Below are 25110 nucleotides of genomic sequence, written 5' to 3' on the forward strand. Positions count from 1 at the left end.
ATATTTGCATCTTGTTGTATAACCATATATGCTCTCATTTTTCTTTCTGCATGTTAGATAATGCTGCCATCTCTGCATATACTAGTTTATGCTGTCATTTCTACATATGTCAGTTGATGTCATTTCTGTATATGGCTTATGCTCTGTTCTGCATATGGCTTATGCTATCAGTTCTACATATATCAGTCTATACTGTCATTTCTGCATATATTAGTTTATGCTGTGATTTATGCATATGTTAGTTTATGCTGTCATTTCTGCGTATGGCTTATGGTGTCTTTTCTGTAGCTAATTGCACGACCTTCTATCATGCTGATTTCTGTATGTGTCTTATGCTGTCATTTCTGTATATGTCAGTTGATGTCATTTCTGTACATGGTTTAAGCTGTCATCTCTGCATATGTCAATTGATGTCCTTTCTGTATATGTTTTATGCTGTCTTTTTTGTATATGGCTCATGCTGTCATTTCTGCAAATAGTTTATGCTGTCATTTCTGCAGCTAATTGCATGACCTTCATTTCTGCATAAATTAGTTTATGCTGTTATTTCTGTATATGGATTATGCTGTCATAACTGCATATGTTAATTTATGCTGTCATTTCTGCATATGTAACGTTATACTGTCATTTCTGCATATTTCAGTTTGTCACTTCCACATTAGTTTATCCTGTCATTTCTGCATATGTTACTTTGTTATCATTTTTGCGTATGTTAATGTATGCTTTCATTTCTGAATGTATTAGTTTATGCTGTTGATCTGTCATATTTGACTAAAATATATTTAAAACGACAAGATTACACTTTAATTTCAATTAATTGCTCTATTAAACTTTACTTCATTGTACATGGCTATAAAATTAGGTTTGTTTGGCTATAAACCAAAACGGGGCGGGGTTACTTACAAAAATTCCCTCCAGTAATCACATGACAAGGTAAATATTCAGCTAGATCTATAATTTATATAAGATACAACTGGGTCTCACACAAACAAACACACAGTATGCAGTATGCATTGCAATCCAAGACATACTCACACGTTTCTTAAATAATTTTACTTTGAACCTGGGATCATAAACCAGTCCCTCTAAAATAAAGTATTACAGGAGAAACAGAAACACTGCACCATGACCCTGAGCTAAATTAAACTTGTTTAATACTTTCAAAACATCCCGCTACTTTGCCAGGGTACACATTCATATATTTGTACCACACATGAAAATATCTCTACCAACATTTCATGTTTACAGTGGTTTTGCAGTAAAAAAAAAAAGTGATATATGTGAACACTCTGTTAATAATAAATGTCATGCTCTTCTTTTAATAGCATCCATGTTTTTTCAATTTCTGTCTCAAAAAAATCTTATAAATTCCATCTATAAATATTTAAAAATGGGGATCTGGCGAGTGGGTTAGACTGATTTGGGGAGTGAATTAGAGTAATCTGGGCAGTGGATTAGACTGATTGTTGGGAGTGAATTAGAGTAATCTGGGGAGTGGATTAGACTGATTTGGGGAGTGAATTAGAGTAATCTGGGGAGTGGATTAGACTGATCTGGTGAGTGACAGTGGGATTTTACAGCAGGATGCTCTCTGTGGGGCAAATTACAGGTGACCCAAAAAACACGGTGCTGTCAAATTGCACTGTTTCTGTGGGGGTTTGTTTTCTCCTTTCAAAAATGAGTCCCATTGCAGCAACAGTGAAAAGCAATGAGTCCTACTACAGGAGATACGAAAGGCACTCATTCGGAAACAATCATTGGAATTTCCCTCAACAACCCAAAATTTAACTCTTGAAAGAACAATAGTTTATGTCCTGTTCACATGAACCATGTACCTCTTTACTAGTTTACTAACCATATACAGAATTTAAAATCCACAATACAAGCGTCATAACTCCTATAAAACACTTAAAGCATTAAAATTAAAATATTTTAATTAAATTAAAAATATTTAAAATCTCTACAAAGATTGTTGCTTGAATTACTGAATTTGTACTTCTGTTACTAAACAGAGATCACAAATTCAAGTAGTAATGTGTCAGAAAGGCCCTACCTTATGGCAACAGGGAACCTATGAAGGGCAAAGACCTGGCAGACTATTCAAACCTATTTGTCAGCTGAACATTAAACAAATAATCCTATATTTACTTTACCCTTTTAGTGTTTCACTTTGCTGTTTCACACTACAGCACCAACTGGCCACACAGAGCAGCAGGAACACGAGTATAGCTGCTAACTGTGGTGTTAGAAAATGTCCAAATGTTTGTATAATAGCATTTTGCAAACCATATTTTGTAACCAATGTTAAACCCACAAATTTATAGTTGCATGTCCTACATTTCTATGAAATGTACAAAATATAAATGATACCTTTTATAATGAAGTAGAATGTGCTTCTTATGTAAAACAGGTCTGCAAGACTTGTATTCACTAGAATATAGATTTTAGAGACTATGAATATGCCTTTGCCATCTTGTTAATTATCTCAATATACTTACCTTGTATATGCATGAATGAAGATATTTAATTAGTTGGATAAAACCTGAATGAGCTGCATGATGGTCAAATATAAATTTTAGAAAGAGTACTGCAGGTTAATGATATTATAATAATGATAGCATCTTAATAGGTTGACTTACATATTGTGCATTCAAACTGCCCCCCAAAACACATTATTGAAGGGTCCCATTGTGTGGCCTGTAGTGTTGGGTAAGGACAGTGGATATAGGGCTATGAGAAACTGCAAATATGATTATTTAGATTTAGAATTCCATTCCATTCATATCATGTATCATTTATCTGCCCACTCCACATCTCCTGTGTCACAACTTCTTCACTTAACGATACGGCATAGATGCCATGTTGGAATGTTTGACCACTGCTATTTGAACAAGAATCTCAAACGTATGCCTTCCTTTCTACCAGCCAGTCAAGTGAGAATCACCAGACTTGATCTGATATGCAGTACAAAGTTCTGCTTTTGTCTCCAGTTTGCATTTTGCTTATCTGGCTTGTTGAAAGGTTTGTATGAGTTTTCTTTTAGCAGTTTAGCTTTCACACCCCCTTCATATCTATTTTGTAGTTAATTCAGTTGCAGTGGTGATGCAATTCAATGCATCCTTCGGGCCACCTTGTACAAACAAGGCCAACTTATCATGGTGAAAAGGCCTTTTTGTGTTATATTAGACTATGCGATTGTTTGACTTGGAACATGTCAACCTTGCCCTCTGTGACTGTGACTGCATTTAAATCTGCCACATTTATGGAACTGTTAAAGTGTTATATGATCTGGCAAATTTAAGTTTATGTCAGGCGGCTCTAGCAATGTGATACTCTTCCTAGAACTGCTATTACACCAGATTACTAGACCAAGTCTCATTACTAGAAGTATTGTATCTTTACAGAGGAAAAGATGTATCTTTTACAATGTCTAGCAAAACTCAGTATTATATAGCTAGGTTTCATGTGTTGGTTCAATTTGAAGCACCAAAACACACATTAAATTAAGTGAGTCTCAATCAATCTGGGCCACATGGAACTCACTAGTTGCTCTGGTTTCCTGCTATAGAGTACTGCATTAGAGTATTAGAGGATGAGGTTTGGGTGTCTGTATGTGTTATCTGGTTACTCTACACAACCTTATATAGCAATCACACATATACCACAGCTGTCACAAGGTGCAAATTTTGCTCAGCAGTGAGAACTGCTGGTTTGTCCTAAAATTAGCAGTTTAGACCATTGCTAAAGGATTTTCTGAGGTTGTAACGCTGGATTTCACTGTAATGAAACTCAAACTACAGTACGTTTACTGACCACTAACACAAGCCTGCCATGGTACTTAAGGGCTATATCATCCTGTAGAGAGAAACTCGCTTGGAAAAGAAGCACCTTTTAACTTGTGTACATTCTTATCTGATAAAATAAATAATTCCGAACGACTCAGTTGTATCTGTCGCTTGGGTCTTTGCTAAACAAAAGAGAGGACGACAGGTGAAGAAGGTTGCCAGAGGACTTATTGCTCAGTGCGCTTTTGAAAGTGGCCTCTAGGTGGAGCACTGCGCATCAAGAACAAGGGCTACGGAGTGTGCGGCGACGCTTGTGTGCGTGGAGGGGGGGGGGAGAGAGGTGGACTGAGAGCAAACGGCTGGAGTGAAGCGAGGGAGAGCGGCAACGTTCGTGGCCTCTGTTCCCTTGTCCTCGATGCCAGCAGAATTAAAAAAAAAAAAAAAAACCCTGACCGATAACAAGGACACCGAAGGCTTGGATAGCGTCCTGTGTCCACGCCAGCCTCTGCTGAACTGCCAGTGGTTTAATTCTTAAAATGGAGAGATGTGGTGAGTCAGACTCTTTTTTTTTTCTTTCTCCTTCTTCTTCCTTCCCCCAGGGTGATCGGTCCTGGTGTGCCCGTTTTATGTAAGCTCCGTTCAAGCGCAATTTCTTATTGACAGTCGTCGTTCCAGCGCCGTTGCTGGCGTCCAGCTTTTGGTCGAGTTACGGTTTTAAATATGCATTTCGCAGCGTCCGATGTCACGGAGCGTTAGACGAGCTCATCTCGGCTCAGCGCAGCGTTACACTTCGACTTGTTAGTTTTGACATGTCAAATTTACCTTTGCAGAACACGCAGTCTCTCCCCCCCCCCGCCCCCATCTTGCACACGATTTGAGAGCTGACAGTTACACACCGTATCTCTGCGGCAGAGCAATTTACATTTAGTGATTCAAGGCAGAGCGTCTCAGTCAGACATGTCTGTAGTTTGCAAGGCTGCCGCTGCTCATTTAGCTCCAGCGCAGAGCTCCAACGGTCCTGTGCTAAATCTGGCTTAAATAAACAAGAGGACGAGAGAATCGATTTTACATGCACAAATGCAGTTTGGTGGGAAAAACAAACCAAAAAAAACCCCCCAACAACAACAACCCCCAAAAAAACGTGCAGTGGCAAAGTCCCGTCAGTCTACCGTTTTATCAATCCGTCGCTTGTGCGTTAGTGGAATGTGGCAACCCACATGAAGAGGAGGCGATGCGCTGGAATGCTCCAGATATTACGCTTTCAGATGGAAATATGGTTCGTGTTTTAGGAGCGAAGCCGTTCGCGAAGGCCCGCCTGGGCGAAGGACGAGACGTTAGGGGCTGTAGCCCACTTGGCGGTCGGGTGGGACACACTGCAGCCGCACACGGTCACTGCTACGAACTGTAACATGGTAGACACACACACACACACACACACTGTTGATGTACCAGCATCGAAGCGGTCACCGTTGTGAACCGTAATATGGTAGACACACGCACACACTGTTACGTAACGCGATATAACGTCGGTGAGGGTGATGCGATAGATTTCGGCCGGTACGGAGTGGTGCATCGTGCAGGCAAGGCTGTCGATGAAGTGCTAAAATTCTGCAATGCTGTTTTCGCTACAGACATAAACTCACATATTTATACACATGCATATGGCGCTGTCGGGCGCGTCCTGTAGGGCAGGCCTATACATGTGCTTGCATTTGCCAGTCGCCCGTTTGCGTGATGCAACGACACCGTGCCGTTGTGCGCTCGAAATGTCGCGCAGTCGTCCCAGAGGAATACACGCCACGGTGGTCAGTGAGGATGCCGAAGTCAAGTAACATGTCAGCATAGAAGTCTTCAGTGTCTGCTGAGACATTCATGTTAAAACATTAAAGTAAAACTTAGAAGCATGTTCTAATGTTGGCTACTTTTAATTCTGCGCCTCTCTGGAAATTCAGGGTTTGGGTTTTTTGTTGTTGTTGTTGCTACAATACACGGCAGTGCGCTTTCCGACTGCCCTGCCAGCTAGAAATATGGGGGCAATAAACCAACTATTTCATATATCCTTTCATACATGATTCCTGTCACACTATATTCGGCCTGGAATTGAGCAAGACTCGTCAAGATATATTTTTTCTTTGCAAGTAGTTATTAGGCACCCTGTGAGATAAAGGTTTGCCAAAGACTGTTAATGTTTAATAGGTTTCTAAATGAAACATATTGATAGTAGCTTGTGAACTGAGTTGTGGCATATAAAACTCTTATTTCTCACACCAGTGATTTTGGAACACAGATCACTTGTCTTTAATGGTAATACTGTTAAATGCTGAAGATGCGATATTGTCCTTGATACATACACGTGATGTTGTCCTTGATACATAAAATTTCTGCAAAGATTAAATGTCCAGGGCCCATATCCATATATAGTCCAGTGTTTTTGTATGAGGTTTTAAAATACATTTAGGTAGGAATATTTTACATTGCCATACCACAAAATGCCAAGATGTATTTATGTAGTTTCAGTGTTAATGTATGTCTCATTTTGCTGTCATTTCAGTCTGCGTAGTTTAAATATTCTTGCCCCATCTCTCAGCTTTGCTTGGTGGTGTGACCCATCTCTAATCTGTCATCACATTGCAATCGCACTGTTTACAAAGATTTCGCCGTTTGTCCCTTCCTGTCTGGTATGCCCTAGGAAGCAGTTATTGACTGCAGATTACAGATGATGAAATGATTTGAGAAGTGCTCACTACAAATATTTACATTAATGACTGTTTTGGCTGTGAAATAATATTGTGAAATAATCAGTATTGTTTTATTAGTCTAAGGATATCTGCAAGTTTTGATCATCAGCATATGTAAATATTAATAGCATAGTAAAAAAATTCATAGTCATAAATGACTATGAGTACAATAAAGTGGTGCAATAGACAGGTTGGTCAAACCTCACGAAATGACTGTGAGGAGCTATGTTGTTACCAATGAACTGTGTAAACGATGCAGTCTTTCTTTGAGTCTGTTTTCAGTGTTTATTGTTTGCAGACCCAGATATCAGGATGATGCATGTGATCTAAGTGTCAGCCCATTCAACCCGAAACCTTCAGATTTGGCGACCCAGTCAGCAGAAACTGCGAGAGTACTTTTCCAAATTCCTTTCAAAGACTTGGTTTGTCTTAACTACCCATTTCTACTCGCCCAGTGATATAAATGAGTGACCCAGCAAGAGAGGTCAGGGCTGGGGAGCACACCAGAACCTGCACAGGTACCTGCTGCACTTTCACCCTCGTACAGTGTAACATCGTCTTTGCAGCCTTACTGGCTGTTCAGTTATTCATCTCACAGGTGATCATTTAACATCAGATACAATATCAGGGGAAAATGCAGACTAAATGCGTCTGCTTTAGCTTCATCCTGACAGTATTCTTGACACCATGTTGTTAATGCTTGGCATGATTTTGATATTTTGATCAGGCTCACAAAACACTTTTGGCTCTGGTCAAGAGGCTATGGTCAAGGGTGCCTGCCAAATGCTGTAAATGTGGTGCTGTATAATGCTGTCAGATGAAATTATATATACACACACACACACACACACACACACACACACACACACACACACACAGAGTACTGTGCAAAAGTTTTAAGCAGGTGTGAAAAATGCTTGCACTTGCACACAGTTTTTGAAGGAACTCGGCTGGTAGGTTGTTCCAAACATCTTGGAGAACTAACCACAGATCTTCTGTGGATGTAGGAATCCTTCTGTCTCTTCATGTAATCCCAGACAGACTGGATGATGTTGAGATCAGGGCTCTGTGGGGGCCATACCATCACATCCAGGACTTCTTGTTCCTCTTTATGCTGAAGATAGTTCTTAATGACATTGGCTGTATGTTTGGGATCGTTGTCCTGCTGCAGAATTCATTTGGGGCCAGTGATACGCCTCCCTGATGGTATTGCATGATGGATAAGTATCTGCCTGTATTTCTCAGCATTTTGGACACCATTAATCCTGACCAAATTTCTAACTCCATGTGCAGAAATGCAGCCCCAAACTTGCAAGGAACCTCTGCCCTGCTTCACTGTTGCCTGCAGACACTCATTATTGTACCTCTCTCTAGCCCTTCAGCGAACAAACTGCCCTCTCCTTCAGCCAAATATTTCAAATTTTGACTCATCAGTCCAGAGCACCTGCTGCCATTTTTCTGCACCCCAGATCCTATGTTTCGTTCATAGTTCAGTCGCTTGTTTCCATGTCAGAGGTATGGCTTTTTGGCTGCAACTCTTCCATGGAGACCACTTCTGGCCAGACATCTCTGGACAGTAGATGTACCTGGATCCCACTGGTTTCTGCCTGTTCTGAGCTGATGGCACTGCTGGACATCTTCTGATTTTGAAGGAAAATAAGCTTGATGTGTTTTTCATCTGCTGCATTAAGTTTCCTTGGTCAACCACAGCGTCTACCTTCCTCAACGTTGCCCGTTTCTTTGTGCTTCTTCAAAAGGGCTTGAACAGCACATCTTGAAACCCCAGTCTGCTTTCAAATCTTTGTCTGGGAGAGCCCTTGCTGATGCATTGTAACTACCTTGTGTCTTGTTGCTGTGCTCAGTCATGGTGTGTGACCTGTGACATGAAACTGTCTTCTACAACCTCACATTGGTAGCAGAGTTTGGCTGTTCTTCACCCAGTTTTAAGCCTCATACACAGCTGTTTTTGTTTCAGTAAATCACTGTGTTTCAACCTACATATGATTTGATGATCATTAGCACCTGTTTGGTATAATTGGTTGATCATACACCTGACTTTGTGCAAGTGTACCTATAAGAATGGATGTTGGTTTGAAGGCAAAGGGTAATAACACCAAATATTGATTTGGTTTAGATTTCTCTTTTGTTCGCTCACTTTGCGTTTTGTAAATTGATAAAAATGAACAATTATTATTTGTATGTTTGAAAGGATTCTTAGTTTACAGCATTTTTTCATACCTGCCTAAAACTTTTGCACAGTACTGTGTGTGTGTGTGTGTGTGTGTGTGTGTGTATATATATATATATATATATATATATATATATATATATATATATATATATATATATATATATATATATTTTAATTTTTTTTTTTTAAATTTATTTTTTTTTTTTAAATAATGAAGCAAAATGTATAGAAGCACAGAAAGGCAAATAAACAAAAAAACCCAGTAAAAGACTTTGTGTAATAAAGAGATTCAACAGAATTGCCAAAGTTCTTGTTTAAGACAAAGACACCTTGGCTTTCATGTTGCTGTCATGCTTTCACCTTTTCTTTCATTCATCGCCCCTCCCCCCGCTCATCCCGTGCAGAATGTCCTGGTTCAACGGCTTCCTAGTGGCCAGAGTGGACGACCGCAAGACCGCGTGGGGTGAGCGCAATGGCAAGAAGTCCAAGCGCAAGGGCGGCTCCTCGCTGTGCAGCCCGCGCTACATGAGCTGTCTGCGGGACCCCGAGGTCATGGAGCCCCCTCCACAACCGGGGCCGCTGCAGCCCCACTGGGCCGGCGCCGGGAGCGGAGGAGCAGGGGGAGGCGGCAACTTCAGCATGCGTTGCGGCTGGCAGGAGGATCACTACGGCAAGCGGGGCGGTGCCAGCGAGAGCGTGGGCCTCAAATCGGTGGACCTGGGCTTCGAGGATGGCGACGCCAAGGGCCCGAAGGGCCACGGCCCTGGCGGAGGCGACGACGGCGGCCCGGTGACGGCGGCCGAATGCTGGCGGCGCGTGGTGCGCGTTTTCCAGTCCAAGAAGTTCCGGTCGCGCAAGCTGGAGCGCCTCTACCAGCGCTACTTCTTCCGCCTCAACCAGAGCTCGCTCACCGTGCTCATGGGCATGCTGTTGCTCGTGTGCGGCGTCATGCTGGCCTTCCACTGCGTGCACGCGCAGCCCGACGTGGCCTACGCCTCTGTGCTCTCTGTTGCCATGGCGCTCTTCTTGGCCCTCATGGTGGTGTGCAACCGTAACGGCTTCCACCAGGACTACATGTGGATGGTGAGCTACCTGGTCATCAGCGTTCTGCTGGTGGTACAGGGCTTCGGCGTGATGATGGTGGCCCCGCGCAGTGCCTCCGAGGGCATATGGTGGAGTGTCTTCTTCATTTACATCATCTACACGCTGCTGCCGGTGCGCATGCGCGCCGCCGTGCTCAGTGGGGGCGCGCTGTCCTCCATACACCTCCTCACCACGTGGAGGATCAACCAGGAAGATGCCTTCCTCTGGAAGCAGGTGGGATCACTGCTACTGATTCTGCACGGTTTCTCATATAGGAGTTTGTTCCTTATCCGTACGTGTAATGCTAGCGATTATTGCTTGTCCGTTCATCGCAATAGTGCAATACCAAAGATGAAAGCAACAGATGCTTAGCTCGCGGTGTCTTTAACGAGAGCATTATTCCAGCCCTCGTCCCAGTTAAGCATGTAATGACACTCTCTGTCAGTAGGTTTGAATAATGTTTTTAACACTTATCTTTTTTTCCCATAACTATGGCTTTGCCAGTTGTCAAGAAGCCATATATTACATTTAGTGCTCAGTGAGGTACCAGTTCTTACACCTTGGTTCACGAAATATGTGGTTGAGATTATGGAGCATTGAGGTGATAATTCGGCAATGGCAAATTTACAAATACTCTAAAACCAAATTGATTTGGTTATGACTCATGAAATCGTGTGCACATGTGCCGGCAAAGTTAACGTCTCATGTTGTGGTTGAAGCAGCTCGAAAGAGATCAACGTGATGTTAAACACCAGTGGTTGGATATTATACCTGTCTTAGATATGCTGCCATATAGAAATTTTATGACTGACGAGCCATTAACAAACATACAAAACAGTTGATTATCACTTTAAATGCTGTTTTGCTTTCCTCTGCAAAGCCTAATGGTGTGATTGTGTGGTGTTTTTTCTCATTAATTGATATTCCATTGTTGGAGAATTCATTAGCATCCATTTCTGAAACGGATGATGTGTTTTCATTTGATGATGTGTTTTGACAGGTTTATTGAGCCAAACATGTTTTCTACCTTTGTAATCACATAATTATGTAGTATGTAGTAATTTAAAGTATCTTTTCCATTTTATTTTGTTGGGGGTGGGGGTGTATGTCTGTGTGCCTTTTGTATTCATACAGGAGTAATAATGGTGAAATATCAGTATTAACATGATCACGAAGCTAAAGTTTACATTTTGTTGTACTGTTAGTATCTGTCCAACTAACTAGTTAGTTGGAAATACCTAGCTTGCACCTGTGCTGACTAGCTGGTTTATTAGGTCTTTATTATATCTCTGAAGTTAAAGAGTGTAGTCCGTCTGTTGGTGTTCGTAGTTAATCAGCCATCCACTATCACATTCATCACTGGTAAGGTTTAAAAAACAACAACAAACAGAACAGCCGATGACTAGATATTACTATGGTGTTACTATGGTGGTCAGCCATTCTCAACAGAGCATCAACACTAATATGGCCGTGACCTGATTGTAGGTGTTGAGCTGGTACAGGGTAATCAGTCACAGTGGTGCTACTGTACACACTTCATTGTTGCTTCTGGGTCCCACCCAAAACATCCAGAGGTCAGAAAGTAGAGGTCAGAAAGTGATCATCCATGAAGGATCAGATATTGATATAGTCTTGATATCACATAGGGTAGATATAGTTTCAACGGGGTGTTTCAAATAAAGTAATGCTTTTTACATTTACATATATTTATTCTATTTTTCTTCCAACTTTGGTTGTTAAGCCTATTCCTGCCCACCAACTAGCTAGCTAGCTGTCCCCTGTTGTGTGACAGCTACCGACCGTGACGGGTTCCTCCGAGACGCGTGAGGCTAAGTACCACGTCTTCTCCAGCTGCTGCCGCCTTTTTTGAGACACATGGCAGCCGTACACCCTCGGAGGAAACTGCTAACTCCCTTCGTCAGCGAGCGCGAGCACACGGATGTCCTTGCTAGCATCGCAGTGATTGGGAGGGGGCAGAGTAATGACATCCCTTCCACCCAGAGAGTAATGCTAGTTTTGCTCCTTTGCACCTCCTGTCATGGATGCCTGTGGAATTATTGGGGCTTAAACCAGCGATCCCTGGGTAAATCCCACATTTGTGTTATGCCACTCTGGAATCCGTAAAGTGGTATGTCTAATAGAGTAACTGGTGAGTGCATATACGGTCTTCAACAGTCAAAGGTTTACATTTATATGCAAATTGTATTATATTTATTGCGTTATATTTATAAAGTGTCATCACTGGATTTACTTTCAGTTGGCGTTGCTTCAGTGTTTGCATAGCATCGTGCATGAACCAAATGGGTGTTTTGGGGTGAATATTGTCCCAAGAGCTGCTAGCTGTTTTGGAGTGTTAAGCTCGATTCAGCACAGTTTCCCTAAGTAAGGAGCATCTTATGGAAACGCTGCCTACTCAAGAGCGTCTTTATTTAATTCGTTAGTAGTCGATAGTGTGGTGGAGAAATTAAAGCTAATGTACATATAAAGATGAGGGCCTTTTGAATTTATCTCCTTTTTTAATTTTATATAATGTAAACCTGTTAAATACAGTAATATAGTAGTAAACCTTTTATTGGAAAGAGAGAGCAATTATTAATTAAAAAGAAAAAAAAACTAAATAAAAAAACCAATCATTATGTTAGGATGTTAAAATAAAGGGATCATGATCTCATAACTGATTAATGGCATAAGTGCAGCTTCAGACCTGAGCACTAAACATGATCCTTCAGCTAAGCACATCGGTCTGGATGGGCTCCGCTCTCCATTAGCGTGCATCTTTGTCTGGTGGTGGTGGTATGAGCTCAGAAACCCTCCAGCCAAGTTTAGGCCATGCTGCCTGTGTTTGCGAAGCACTGTGCTGGGGTGGGAGGCTGAAGGTCGAAGGACAAGGCGGCACGGACGTCCAGCATTAGCACAAGTGGCCTGTCCCCGATCTGGAGCGGCCTGTCCGCGCACTCGCGCGGCCTGTCCCCTAAATTTAGCAAAAAACGTTTACAAACTGCAAGTTTTGTTTCCTGTTAAACCCATTCAGATTTGTTGCCCCACTGATATCATTAGAGTATGTAACTGCAATTCATGGAACAAGACATTTTTCAAAGTTTTCAGTTTGCTGCAATTGAAATTCAAAATTGTTCAGAGTGACACCTAGAGTGGAATCAAAACTAAGAGAAGCTCACTGCATGAGAAGGTTTTATTTCAGGTGTAGACGTTCAGAAAAAACAAGTGGGAGTGACTCCTTACCTCGGTGGAACATTAGTTTTTTAGTGAATTATAATATATTTAAGGTGCTTGGGGATTTATTCGCAATGCAAAATATTTTATTAAATAAACTCGTCGACAAATATTTTTCCCTCCTTTTTATTGACAACAGGTGGCATGTACAAAAATGTGATCTTGAGTTTCCAGAAGTGACCTCAGAGGACGCTTTAACAACTAAAGTTCTTTTTTAGGCACGTGTGTCCTTTTGTGTGTGTGTGTGTGTGTGTGTGTGTGTGTGTGTGTGTGTGTGTGTGTGTGTGTGTGTGTGTGTGTGCTTGTGTATGTGCATTTGTTTGTCTGTGTGGATACATGGTTGTCTGTGTGTGTGTGGGTGTGTCTGCGTGTGTGTGAAGGTTTTGATGTGCTCTGGCCTCATTGAGGATTAATTTGGATTCTCACCCTTTTTAAGACATTCAGAGATATCCGACTATTTATTGCTTTTGTATTGTTATTCAGTAAAGTGGGAACTTTAAATGACTCATTTTTTACTTGGTGTAATCATCTCTATTTTTGTCATATTTCAGTGTTTTATGTGGCCTAAAGGGTCAGAGATGCATGAGGGGGCGGAGACAGAGTTAATGGCCTCATGGATCTTTAATGGTGTGAAACGAGGCCCTGTGTAGAATTCTCAGAAGGCTTTTGAGTATATTGCCCTATTCATCCTTCCTTATGGACACAGCGTCCTGCTATTTCCCCATTCTTCAGTAACTGATTAAGCTAGTACTGTTTTCTGTAATGGTGTGTGACTGTGCATGCAGGCATGTATGCGTGTGTGTGTTCGTGTGTGTGTGTGTGTGTGTGTGTGTGTGTGTGTGTGTGTGTGTGCGTGCAAATCTATGTTTTCTTGTTTTCTGTTAGTTTAACAAAGCAGATTGTGAGAAACCAAAACTGACCAGGCCATCACTGCTGTGAGCTATTGCTTCTGTATCCCAGAGATATTTTTAGAATATTCTTAAGTCTTATTATTTACACACGTGTACACACTCTTAAGCGTCATGTCCCTCTTGCCTCGTAGCGGTCTGAGTGATGTCTTCCCCAGCTTCCTCCCTCGCTGTTCTGTATTTACCCTTTTCTCTCCTTCTGTTTCTTTGAAAAGCATTAAATGCATTTTCAGATGTGCATGAAGACTCAGACTACCATTATTCTGCCACTAGCAGCGTCCGTTGGCCCCACGGCTGGGAAATGTGGTCCCTGGCCTCCTGTAGTTGTTCTGCAGTGGGAATCCAACCATGTTTCATCCCTGTCATTTACCCCTTTGTGCCTTAGTAGCGCTGTGTGCGCATGTGCTCCAGAGCATTGTGAGAGCCTGAGTAAATATGTTTTCACGGTTCAGTAATGATGTTTTTCCTAGAAACATCTCTTCGGTGCAAGCCTTAAACTTGTGGTAAGAGTGGGTGTGTGTTGACAGATCGGTTGTGTGTGTGTGTGTGTGTGTGTGTGTGTGTGTGTTGACAGATTTGTAACACATTTTTAATAAACTTTAAAGGGAATTGACTTTAAGGGCAATGTTTTTGTTTTTTATGTGCAGTTGCCTTGTTTTAAGTCAAACTAATTAAACATCATTGCTATGTTGACAGAAAAGCTATATAACAGTTTTACAAATGACCGTTAGGGTTAAATCGGTTAACAAACACAGTTGGTTTTGTTTTTAGTATAGACAGTTTCATTTCTCAGTAATACTAACCAAATAGATGTTCTTATTCTTGGTCTTAGTAAAGAGCCTGCACCTTTTGGGTGGGACGTAATGCACTAGGAGTTCTCTAAGGTACTGTGGGGCCTTTCAGTGCTTTGTAGGTCATTAGAAGCATGTAATAAACAATACAGAATTTTACTGGGATCCAATGTAAAGTAGCTAAGATGGGAGTGATGTGAACAAATTTTCTAGTTCTAGTAAGAACTCTGCCTGCTGCATTTTGAACTAACTGGAGCTTATTTAGGCATTTAATAGTACGGCCAGATTCTAAGGCATTACAGTAGTCCAATCTGGAAGTGGTAAATGCATGGACTAGCTTTTCTGTGTCATGTACGGAGAGCATGTTCCTAATCTTGAAATGTTCCTGAGGTGGAGAAAGGTGGTCCTAGAAATATTGTTTACATGAGCTTCAAACAAGACACTGGAATCCATAATAACGCCAAGATCTTTAACTGTTAGAGAAGATCTGATTGGGAGACCATTGCGGTTCATGGAGTAATTAGAGAGTGAGGACCTCGCTGTCTGTGGACCTAATAGAAGCACTTCTGTTTTGTCAGGATTAAGTGATTAAGTGACAGAAAGTTTCTCGATGTACTTCACGATGTACTTCTCTGATGTACTTTATGTATTTCGCAATAATAAATAATACAAAGCTGATATTTGTCCTCTGGTATGGCTGTGACATATAGCTGAGTGTCATCAGCGTAGCAGTGGAAACTAGCAGTGTTTACTTATAATGTCACCTAGAGGTAGCCTCTCTCTCTCTCTCTCTCTCTCTCTCTCTCTCTCTCCCTCTCTCTCTCTCTCTCTCTCTCTCTCTCTCTCTCTCTCTCTCTCTCTCTCTCTCTATATATATATATATATATATATATATATATATATATATATATATATATATATATATATATATATATATATATATATATATATAAAAACAGAGGCCTAGAACAGATCCTTCCGGGACACCATAGCTAACCTTCTTGTATGATGAGAAGTCTCCATTTATGTTAACCAACTGGTAGCAACCGGATAGATAAGATATAAACCAGAAAAGGGCCATTCCCCTAATCCCAACAACATTTTCTAGTAAAATGTGATCTATAATCTCAAATGCTGCATTCAGCTCAAACAGTATAAGCAAAGAAACATAACCCTGATGAGAAGCCAACAACAGGTCATTAACTACTTTAATCAGTGCTGTCTCTGTACTATGATTAGGCCTAAACCCTGACTGAAGGACTCCATGTATTTGGTTATGATTCAGATATGATCTTAACTGCTGAGCTACAGCTTTTTCTAGGATCTTGGAAATAAATGGAAGGTTTGCGATCAACCTGTAGTTTGACAGCTCACATGGGTCAAGGTTAGATTTTTTATAAGTGATCTCATTACTGCTAATTTGAATGATTTATGTATATAGCCAATGTTCAAGGAGGAGTTTATTACATTTAGTAAAGGTTCAGTTACTTCAGGTAGGATTTCCTTAAGAAATTGTGTGAGCAGCAAATCTAGTAAGCAAGTGAAGGATTTTGAGCACAAGATCAGAGATGTAAGTTCAGGCTCTTAGACAGGTGTAAAGGATTCTAGAGTCTTTTATGACTTGGTTGTTCTGATCTCTAAGTAGCTGACCAATGCCACCTTAAAACTCTAATGTGATTGATTTTCTCATTAAAGAAATTCATGAACTCATTACTACTATGTGAAGTTGTAATCTGAGCATTGGTGTCAGTTTTATTCCTATGAGATGTGCAACTGTACTAACACGAAATTTTTGTTACTTTCTATTAGGGTCAAGAGATAAGCTGTTCGAGCAGTAAAAATTGCTTTTCTATACTTGAGAAGGCTCTCCTTCCATGCAGGCTGGAAGACTTTACATTGTGTTTTTTGAGTGTTTTATTTTAAATTTATTTTAAATGAATGTGTTCATTATACCAAGGTACTAATTTTTTGTTCCTAATGTTTTTTTTTATTATTCTTAAGTGGCGCAACATTGAGTGTGCAGCAGTTCAAATAAAATTAGGGAATGGTCTGAGATGGCATCCGACTGGGGTAGTATGTCTATGTCTACACCGTATGTCAGTACTAAGACAAGTGTATGTCCACCAGAGTGTGTGGGTGCTCTTATACATTTGGTGAAACCAATTGATTGCAATACAGCAAAAGGCCGACCTCTGAGGGTCTTGGGCACTATCAAAGTGAATATTGAAATTACCAACAATAATGGCTCTTTCTACTAGAGTGACAAGATTAGATGAGAAATCTGCAAATTCCTTAATAAGTGCTGCGTAGGGTCCTGTTGGCCTGTAGATGCTGATTAGTGGCTGAGTGGGCTTCTTTTCGCTGGCTGCATCGTTAATGCTGGTAAAAATAATTTCAAAAGACTCGAAATCATAACCAGCTTTGTGGTTTTTGATTGTCTCATTGGTGTTGGGTTTATCTTTCACCTTTGATTCCATACATCATGCTGCCTTCTGATCAAACCAATACAAACTCCACTTCCCAGAATGCCTAAAGATATCACAAGGAGGACCTCCAACCCTGCGACACCAATGCCAAGACTCACAGGAGACCTAAGTCACCTGAATGCTAATTATTACGCCCGTTCTGTGTTTTCTATCATGTACATGTACCTATCTTTTTCCGTTTCCTCTTCGTGAAGTATTGTCTTAACTAAGAAATCTAAGTTTCTCTGTTTATTGTAGTATTTGTATTTTGGATTTATGCCTATTTGGAGTCACCCTACACTTTTGTATTGTCTTTCTCTGCCTTCTCGGTTCTGGACTCTGCCTGTTACCGTTTACGAACTAGTAATTCTCTCTTGGCTATGGTGTTTTTTCTGCTCTGGTTTTGACCCTTGCATATTTCTCTTTATATTCCAGGATTGCCCTAAACCCAGTCAAGTTTGCCTGCCATATTTTATCCGGGAGCATCTGTTCATTTAAGTTTCAGAAGAGTTTTACACTTCCTGCCGGAGCTATTTTGTACTCCTGAAATGTTTCCTTACACCATTTCTGTCCTCCCTGTTACTTCTCTTTGATATACCATTGCCACTTTCATGTGGTGGGAAGTATTTTATATTTGCCGAAAAAAGAAAATATTTGTTTAAGAAATACTTTGGTATAAAGGTGAAGCCTGTACAGTTATTTGCAAGGGATGGCTTTAACGATACAATTTCAAGCCTGTCGAGGAGGAAACTAATGATGCATTCATTCATCCATCCATCTTCTAAACTGCTTAATCCAATTCAGGGTCACAGGGAGGACGGAGCACGAGGCGGGAACCAACTAATGAACAGTCCTCCGGAAGTTCTTTATTCTGTTATTAAATCAGTGTCTCATGGCCTTTTGGATGACTTGGCCCACTGCTGATAGAGACCTCTTGGTATCTACCGATACCGTTCACTAAGCCAATTTGGAGTTTGGTTGTCTGTGTGAGTGGTAACAAATTTCAGAGGACTTCTAACAGATCTGAACACGGACATCCATTTTCACTCCTGTATTAAATTGATCTGTTTGTCATAACACCATTAACCACCACCTGCAATGGGGTTTCAACAGCATATTGTCCATTTCCAATATTGTCAATTACTTCTGAGGGTTCCATGATCTCAGAATTGCTGGTTCTAAGCATCAAATTGCAATTAGCATGTGGAAAATATAAATGCTAAATATAGTTCAAGTTAAGCATGGTACTAGTACTGCCAAGGTCATGGGTTCAGTACCCAGGGAGCACATGTTGTGATGCATCAGAGCATCTGCCAATTGTTGTTTCATAAGTATTCCTGTGTGTATATGCTCTTATGAGTCCAAAGACGCCATTCGTATTGTCATCAATTGCCAAACGGGTCAGGATATGACTAGAGCCCAGGAGTGCATGATATGTACTGTCTATGATAATATCAGAATTGTTGTTTTAAGGATGTGTGAGGTGATATAACTGAGTAGTCAGAAACATGCCTTGAGAGTCCATGCATTCAGACATTCAGTAGGTTAGATTGAGAGTGAGAGTGCACACCGTGCAACAAGTTAAGATAGCATAGCTGCCTAAAAATGGATGACTGAAATGCATACCGAGTGAACAGACAGTGCCAGGAGATAAAATACAGACACCACCAACCTCGCAATCTGTGCTGTGTTCATTGCTAGACGTGGCTCATCCTCCCTTGCATGGAAGTGGTTTAGCTTAGGAAACATGGATGTTGCTCAAAGGACTGCAATCTGCAACTATGTCAGAAATCAGATGAAGTTTAAAACAGCTGGGGCCAGAATATGAAGAATACGAAAAGGTTTGGGAGTGAGGTGTCCATGACTGGTGTAACACACACAAAAACACACTCAGAAAACTCAAATATTAAATATGTTGTTTCCATTAACTTCATTACAAAGCAGTGTTTAATATCCTATTGACACGAGCGAGCTAGTACAATATAATATTTTACAAGCACATTTTTAAGGATGCAAAATACCGTCTACTTACCGCTACAGCCAAAATCCCAGAAAAAAATCGCGATATCATCTTTTGTTAATATCGCACACCCCTGGCTAGAAACAGACTGGTCCTGAGACAGACGTAGGGAAATCTGGATGCGTTTCCTCTGACGGTCAGATAAAGGGCTGGGAGTAGCCTGTGGATGAGCCATCTGGACCTGCTAATGCAGGCGTTAGCTGGATGTTAACGTCCACGTTGGAGGTCTGCTGTGTGTGATGGGGTCTCCGTTTGACCATACTTCTCATTCTCACCAAGAATTGTGTACATTTTTAGCTTTTTCATATCGACCATAAAATATTGCCCGAAACTAAGAGTTTTTCTGCGTGTTTAACTGCAGCAGGATTTCTTATGATAAAACGTCATTATGTACTGCAGACTGAAACGATAAACTGTGGTTGCTCAATGCACCAATGCACCAGTCATAGTGTGAAGTAAGATTTAGAATCAGCTATATATAAAATCTACGTCAAGAAGTGTATATAAAATACACACAATTGCTCTAGAACACCTTTGTACGGTGGCTGAGAAGTGCCACTGTGATGCAAGTTACCCATCACGCTGCAAATAACCAAAGCATAATTCAACAAAAATAAAATTTAGAAACACAATGCAAATTCAGAAAATGCTTTATTCAAAATGACAACACATTTTGGGACCGTGGTGCAACTTCTTAAACGTCATAAAACACGTACACATACAGAAACACTGCAGATCCAATCACAACAAAATGGAAGCAGCTGGCTGCTTTGGGGGCATCAGTAAAAACACAAGCAAGCTTATCTGTCTACAGCGAGCCCATCCCCAAAACCTGTTAACATTATACGCAAAACGCAGAGTACGTAGCTCAATTAGAAAGATATAAAACACCTTTTTCAGTGTCTGAAATAGTTGGTAAACCTGGCGGGTTTGAACATTTGTTTTATATTTTTCATGCTTTCCTCAAAACATGTATTCGTACAGAGTTGTCTCAAGAAAAGTACAAGGAAACTTGACACAGTGATGATAATTCACAATCTCGAGCTTGTCACAACACTGATTTCAGCTTGTGCCTCGATGCTTTGTGACTAAATGCACCTCGCTGTGCTGATTGGCTGCTGTCCAGTGAAACTCGCTTCCACTTTTCAATGCTCTCATCACTTCGTCTGCAACACACTCACTCCCATAATACACCGTGGGCAACTGCAGCCTAGAAATGAATCGGAGGGGAACAAAAATGTGTTTTCCTTGCAGCAGTGTAAATGTGCTGTAAAACTGCAGACGCATGTACATGCGAATTTAATGTACACGTTATCACCATGTCTTTAAATGGCGCCCATTGGACAATGCTATAACACATAACCTGTTGCCTTATTATCCACCGCTGACTTGATTTCTCTCAGTCTGTTCTTGCCCCATTTGTTCTGTACTTCTGTTCCCAGCATTTGTTTCTATTCTGTAGGTTCGTTTAAAGTGATGGCCTAAAAATTATATTTCCCTTTATTGATACTACATGTACCCAGAAGAAAAAAGAAACCCATAAAAACACCAAATTTGATAAAATATCATTTATACCAGCCATCACCATGTGCTCTACACTAACCCATAGAATGAGTCTGATATTGAGGGAAATGGGTAATATGCACCTTCCTAAAGTTATGGCAGGCCCACCTCTGAGCAAATCAGTCTCTTCAGTTATTTCTTCAGTATTTCTGTGGAAAGCCACAGAATATACAGGAAACCACACTACTTCTTCATGTAAAGTTCATTAAACGCTTCAGGTTGTTCAGAAATGCCGTACTGCGCACATCTCAAATCCAAGGCTTCTGATTGAATTCAGTTTGGGTGGCGAAGGTTAACTCTTCATGGTGCTATGGACAGATTGTTGGTTTGGCTCTGGATTTGATCTGTTGGGCTTACTTTGCTCTCCTGGTGGTAACCTAGGCTGTGACAGTGTGTAAACAGTAGGTAGTCTAGCTTTCTTTGTACACAGTGAATGAATACGTGATTAACCTGTGAGATGTTTGTTTTGTTTTGTTTTTTTCCTGAAACTGTTAAATCTCAATGCATTTGCATTAATTAAAGAAATTGAGAGATGATGAAAGTGACATGGATAGGGAGAGAAGGAACGAAATGATAACAAAAGTGGTTTGAAGTTGCCCAAATTCGATCGCTGTCAGTATTTGGAACCCCCTTCTGATTCTTTCACTTTCTCTATGCATGTCCCTTGGCCTTGTCCTATATTGCTGTCTCCTGTTAACCTCTGAGTCAGTGTCTTCTATCTTTACAACTGGAATCAATTAACGCAGAGAAGACACAAGAACACACACACACACACACACACACACAATAGAATTCCCTGTTTCCAATAGTTGACGCCCGCCCTCAAGGCTCCGATCTCTCAGCTCGGTTAGAAATATTTGTCTTTGTTACAGAATGTTACAACCATTGTCCTCTGTGTGAGAGAGCGAGTTTGCGTGTGTGTCTATGGGTGTGTGAGCACACATACTTTCTCACAACAGGAACATGTAAGTAAGACCCAAGCTCTATAACAAAGTGTGGTATGATTATGACTATGATTCTGTATTTAAATGATTTTCCAAACTATGTAGGATCTTATTAGTCAACCCACCGATCCTGTTTTCGAAACAGACAGTGAAAAGTGACAGGTTGGTCTAGTCCTGATTTTTCCATGTGGTGTCAGTTTTTTGTGCTTATTGACCACAGAGAAAGGTTTGGTTGGTGATGGTAAAGGTCATAGTTCATAGGTCACAGACATGCTCCTAAAAATACTTATACTGCATCTTACAGTGGGAGCTTCTCATGTCAGGGAGTTTCTTAATTTCTTGGTGGCATTCACCTTGCACATAGATTAATGGTAGGAAACATTTGATGACACTGTGGTAAATGGTAGGCTTACAGATGAGGCTTTTAGCTGTTGGATAGGACAGCATACCAACGTCTGACCCAAGCCATGCTGACAGACTATCCAAAGTTACTGGGCCTCATACAAGAATATTTTATCTTGATTTTCTCATACTCTTTACTAAAGTCGGCCATAAGAGAGTGCCACGTCATTTATAAACGTTTGCCAAATTCACCAAATGGTCCTAAATGACCCTCACAACCTGCTGTTTGTACAATTGCACCTGTTTAAAGGGATTGTGAATTAAAAAATTTGACACCTCAAAAGTGATTTATAAGGTTAAGTGTCCTGCAGATTGTCAGAGTAAAAAGTCTGTTGGATAGTTGCAACATCTTCAGCTGGTGCATGAAGTTTATTTCTGTATTCAAACTAAATTTCTTCAAACTAATGAAAGAGAGACAGTACATTGGTCCATAGGTTTGATGTGTGACGGTTCTGGACCACTTGCAGATTTTGTTTGTAGCTAATGGAAAAAAATACATTTACTGAATGCGGCAAGTTCATTTAAATCGCTCGTACGAGAAATTCAGTTAAATTAAGGTCGTAAATCTGTTTGGCTTCTTAACCCTTCATATCTGTGTCCATTAAGATGGATAATTACCTTCCCATTGGTGCTGTGCTGCAAAGTGTCAGGTATTTACGTGGTCGTGTGCGCGGGCATTTGATGCTGCGCCATTGTTAATGTTCAAACTGAAGACTGTTGCGTTGCATGCACATGACAATTTAAGGTAACATGCGCAGTGTTTGCCCACCAACATAAGAGACATGTATTACCATTTGAAACAGGCTAAATGGACAAAATTTTCCCATTGTTTTATTTTAATATACCAAAATATTGTCCATTATATGGATATTATTATAGTACTGCAGTTCATGCAACCATATGCCCTAATGTTTAAATTCTTTCATCCTTGGTGAAAGATCGAAGCAACAGTGAGATAGAAGAATCTGGGAAATGTAGTTTCTGGTGCGGTAAATGTGATCTTCACAGTTCTGCTGCTTCGCCCACACTGATGAATAATTACTAGCTCCGTCCCAGCTGTAGCCGCGCACTAACAAGGCCAACCATATGTCACCTCAAGACTCACTACTCTGAAATGGCAAGAATTTTAGCAACTTATTCACCTGTTGCTATTTCCGGTGTTTTATGTTTGTGTTTATGAGCGTTGCGTCTGCTATATTCCTGCTATATTCCACCATTTTGTGTCTGAGTGCTGAGTTTGCTTATACATATGTAATGGATGTCCCCTTCAAGTTATTAGCTGTAAGCATGAAAAGAATGAAACCCTCAATGCAGCATTGAGCTACCCCACAATTAGCAGGTACCGGCTTCAGTCTAAAGAATGTGGCAGCTCATATTTTTTCATCCTCCCATTCTCTTTCTCTCCCTCTTGCTGTCTGCGTCCGTCTCCCCCTCAGAAGCTTATCAGCTGGCCACCAGGCTAGGAGGTCAGTGACGCTGCGGGTTTCTGCTGTCCAAGGGAACAGAAATAGCACTTTTGCTTTGTGGCTCTTAAAGGATAAGAGAGTTCTTCGAAGGATGGTTTATGTGCTTTCCCTTTTGTGGCGTTTCATTGCAAATGAGATGTTTTTAAACCACAACATGCGATTGTCTGTTTTGTTTTGTTTTTTTGGCATGCTTCTTCAAAGGGATCTATCAATTACTGGAGCCGTCGCGGCTAAACAGGCACTGTTGGGAGTGCTGTTCTTGCGCCTGTTCTCCCCTTTCATTTTTCTTTCTTTCTGTTAAGAATAAGAATGGCCTGCTCTGTGCTTTTGTTGGCGCACGTTTTAGTGGGGGTGGAAGGCTGAGTGCGTGTGTGGGGGGGAATATTGTGAATGGACCACGCTTGTGGTAAACAGTGAGCACAGTCTCTTGTAAAGAATTCAAGATGGCATCCAGAGCCCCACTGTTAGCTCTGTTGTACTGCAGAAAAAGACACAAACAGACTGCTCTCTGCCATGGGGTATGGCTTTCATATGCATACCACTGACCAGTAAATAATGAAATTATATCATCTAAACCGCATTTTTTTTGGGACCCCCCACTAGTAATTTTTGTGTTCATGTCCGTAAATCTGCAGAAGAAGCAGAAGTTCTAATGGTGGCAGTGATTATATGTTGCATGGTAAGAAGAGCATACATTCATGGGCAGCTGTCCAGTGGCTCTTAGCGTGCATGGTGTTTATATTTCTTCTCCGCTACGTGCTGTTTCACAGTCAGTCATTGTGGCCATTTGTGATAGCTTAGCTACTTCCCCCTAGAAAGTTGCTCCGTTGTATAATACTGCCTGTGTGTCTGTATCGCTGCACTGTTTACTTTCTGTATTTCGGTGCAAAACTAATTTTTTTGTGTTTTGTAATATACAGATGTCATCGTATTTGTCGTATCCCACCCTGCAGTCTCAAGGGCTTAGAGAACTTAAGCCAGATAATCATTTTTACATCATAATTTTAGATTATAGCTCAGCACAGTCAGCAGTGATGGAAGCAACATGGCAGCATTTACCCATATTTAGCCAAGGGACATGTCAGCTAATCTGTCAACATCACACTATTGGTTGTCTTTGCAAACATTATCTAAACGAATGTTGGTGCCAGTAGTCCTGTTCTCGGAGGCTGAAATGGATTTGGCATCGTAGGAATCACAATGGATTTTCTGCAGCAGATGGTAAAAAACAGTATTCCAGGGAAATTTGGAACAGGTGGTAACCACGTGCCCATGTTGAATTATTGCCTTTGTTCACTACCCACTAATTTGTTTCGCAGAACACATGAAAGTTGTTGCTCCTGTGTGGGAACCCGCTTATATGTACGATCCGAATCCATATTTACCAGTGAAATGCTGTTTCACTGCCAGCTGATGAGCTACAAAGCAATGAAACGCTTGTTTTTAGACGCGACCCTGCTGCTGGGTGCACAGCCAGTCATTTCAGAGGATTGAGAGAGGCTGACCAAGATGAGCTTTTGCTG

The 25110-nt window shown here is 41.0% G+C and overlaps 1 protein-coding gene across 2 annotated transcripts in view; it reads left to right on the top strand.

Moving 5' to 3' along the window:
- The first annotated feature begins 4120 nt into the window (after window positions 1-4120).
- adcy6a (adenylate cyclase 6a) overlaps window positions 4121-25110 on the top strand; it is a 41269-nt gene continuing 20279 nt past the window's right edge. Inside the window, exons 1-3 of one of the 2 annotated variants that reach the window (XM_035522329.1) lie at window positions 4121-4334; window positions 6822-7041; window positions 9119-10031. In XM_035522329.1, the coding sequence (XP_035378222.1) occupies window positions 9120-10031 (912 nt within the window). In that variant the 5' untranslated portion in view covers window positions 4121-4334; window positions 6822-7041; window position 9119. The remainder of the gene's footprint in view (window positions 4335-6821; window positions 7042-9118; window positions 10032-25110) is intronic. The other variant, XM_035522330.1, reaches the window with a different exon arrangement.

The sequence above is a fragment of the Electrophorus electricus genome, chromosome 24 (genome assembly GCF_013358815.1).
Source record: "Electrophorus electricus isolate fEleEle1 chromosome 24, fEleEle1.pri, whole genome shotgun sequence".
Classification (NCBI taxonomy): Eukaryota; Metazoa; Chordata; class Actinopteri; order Gymnotiformes; family Gymnotidae; genus Electrophorus; species Electrophorus electricus.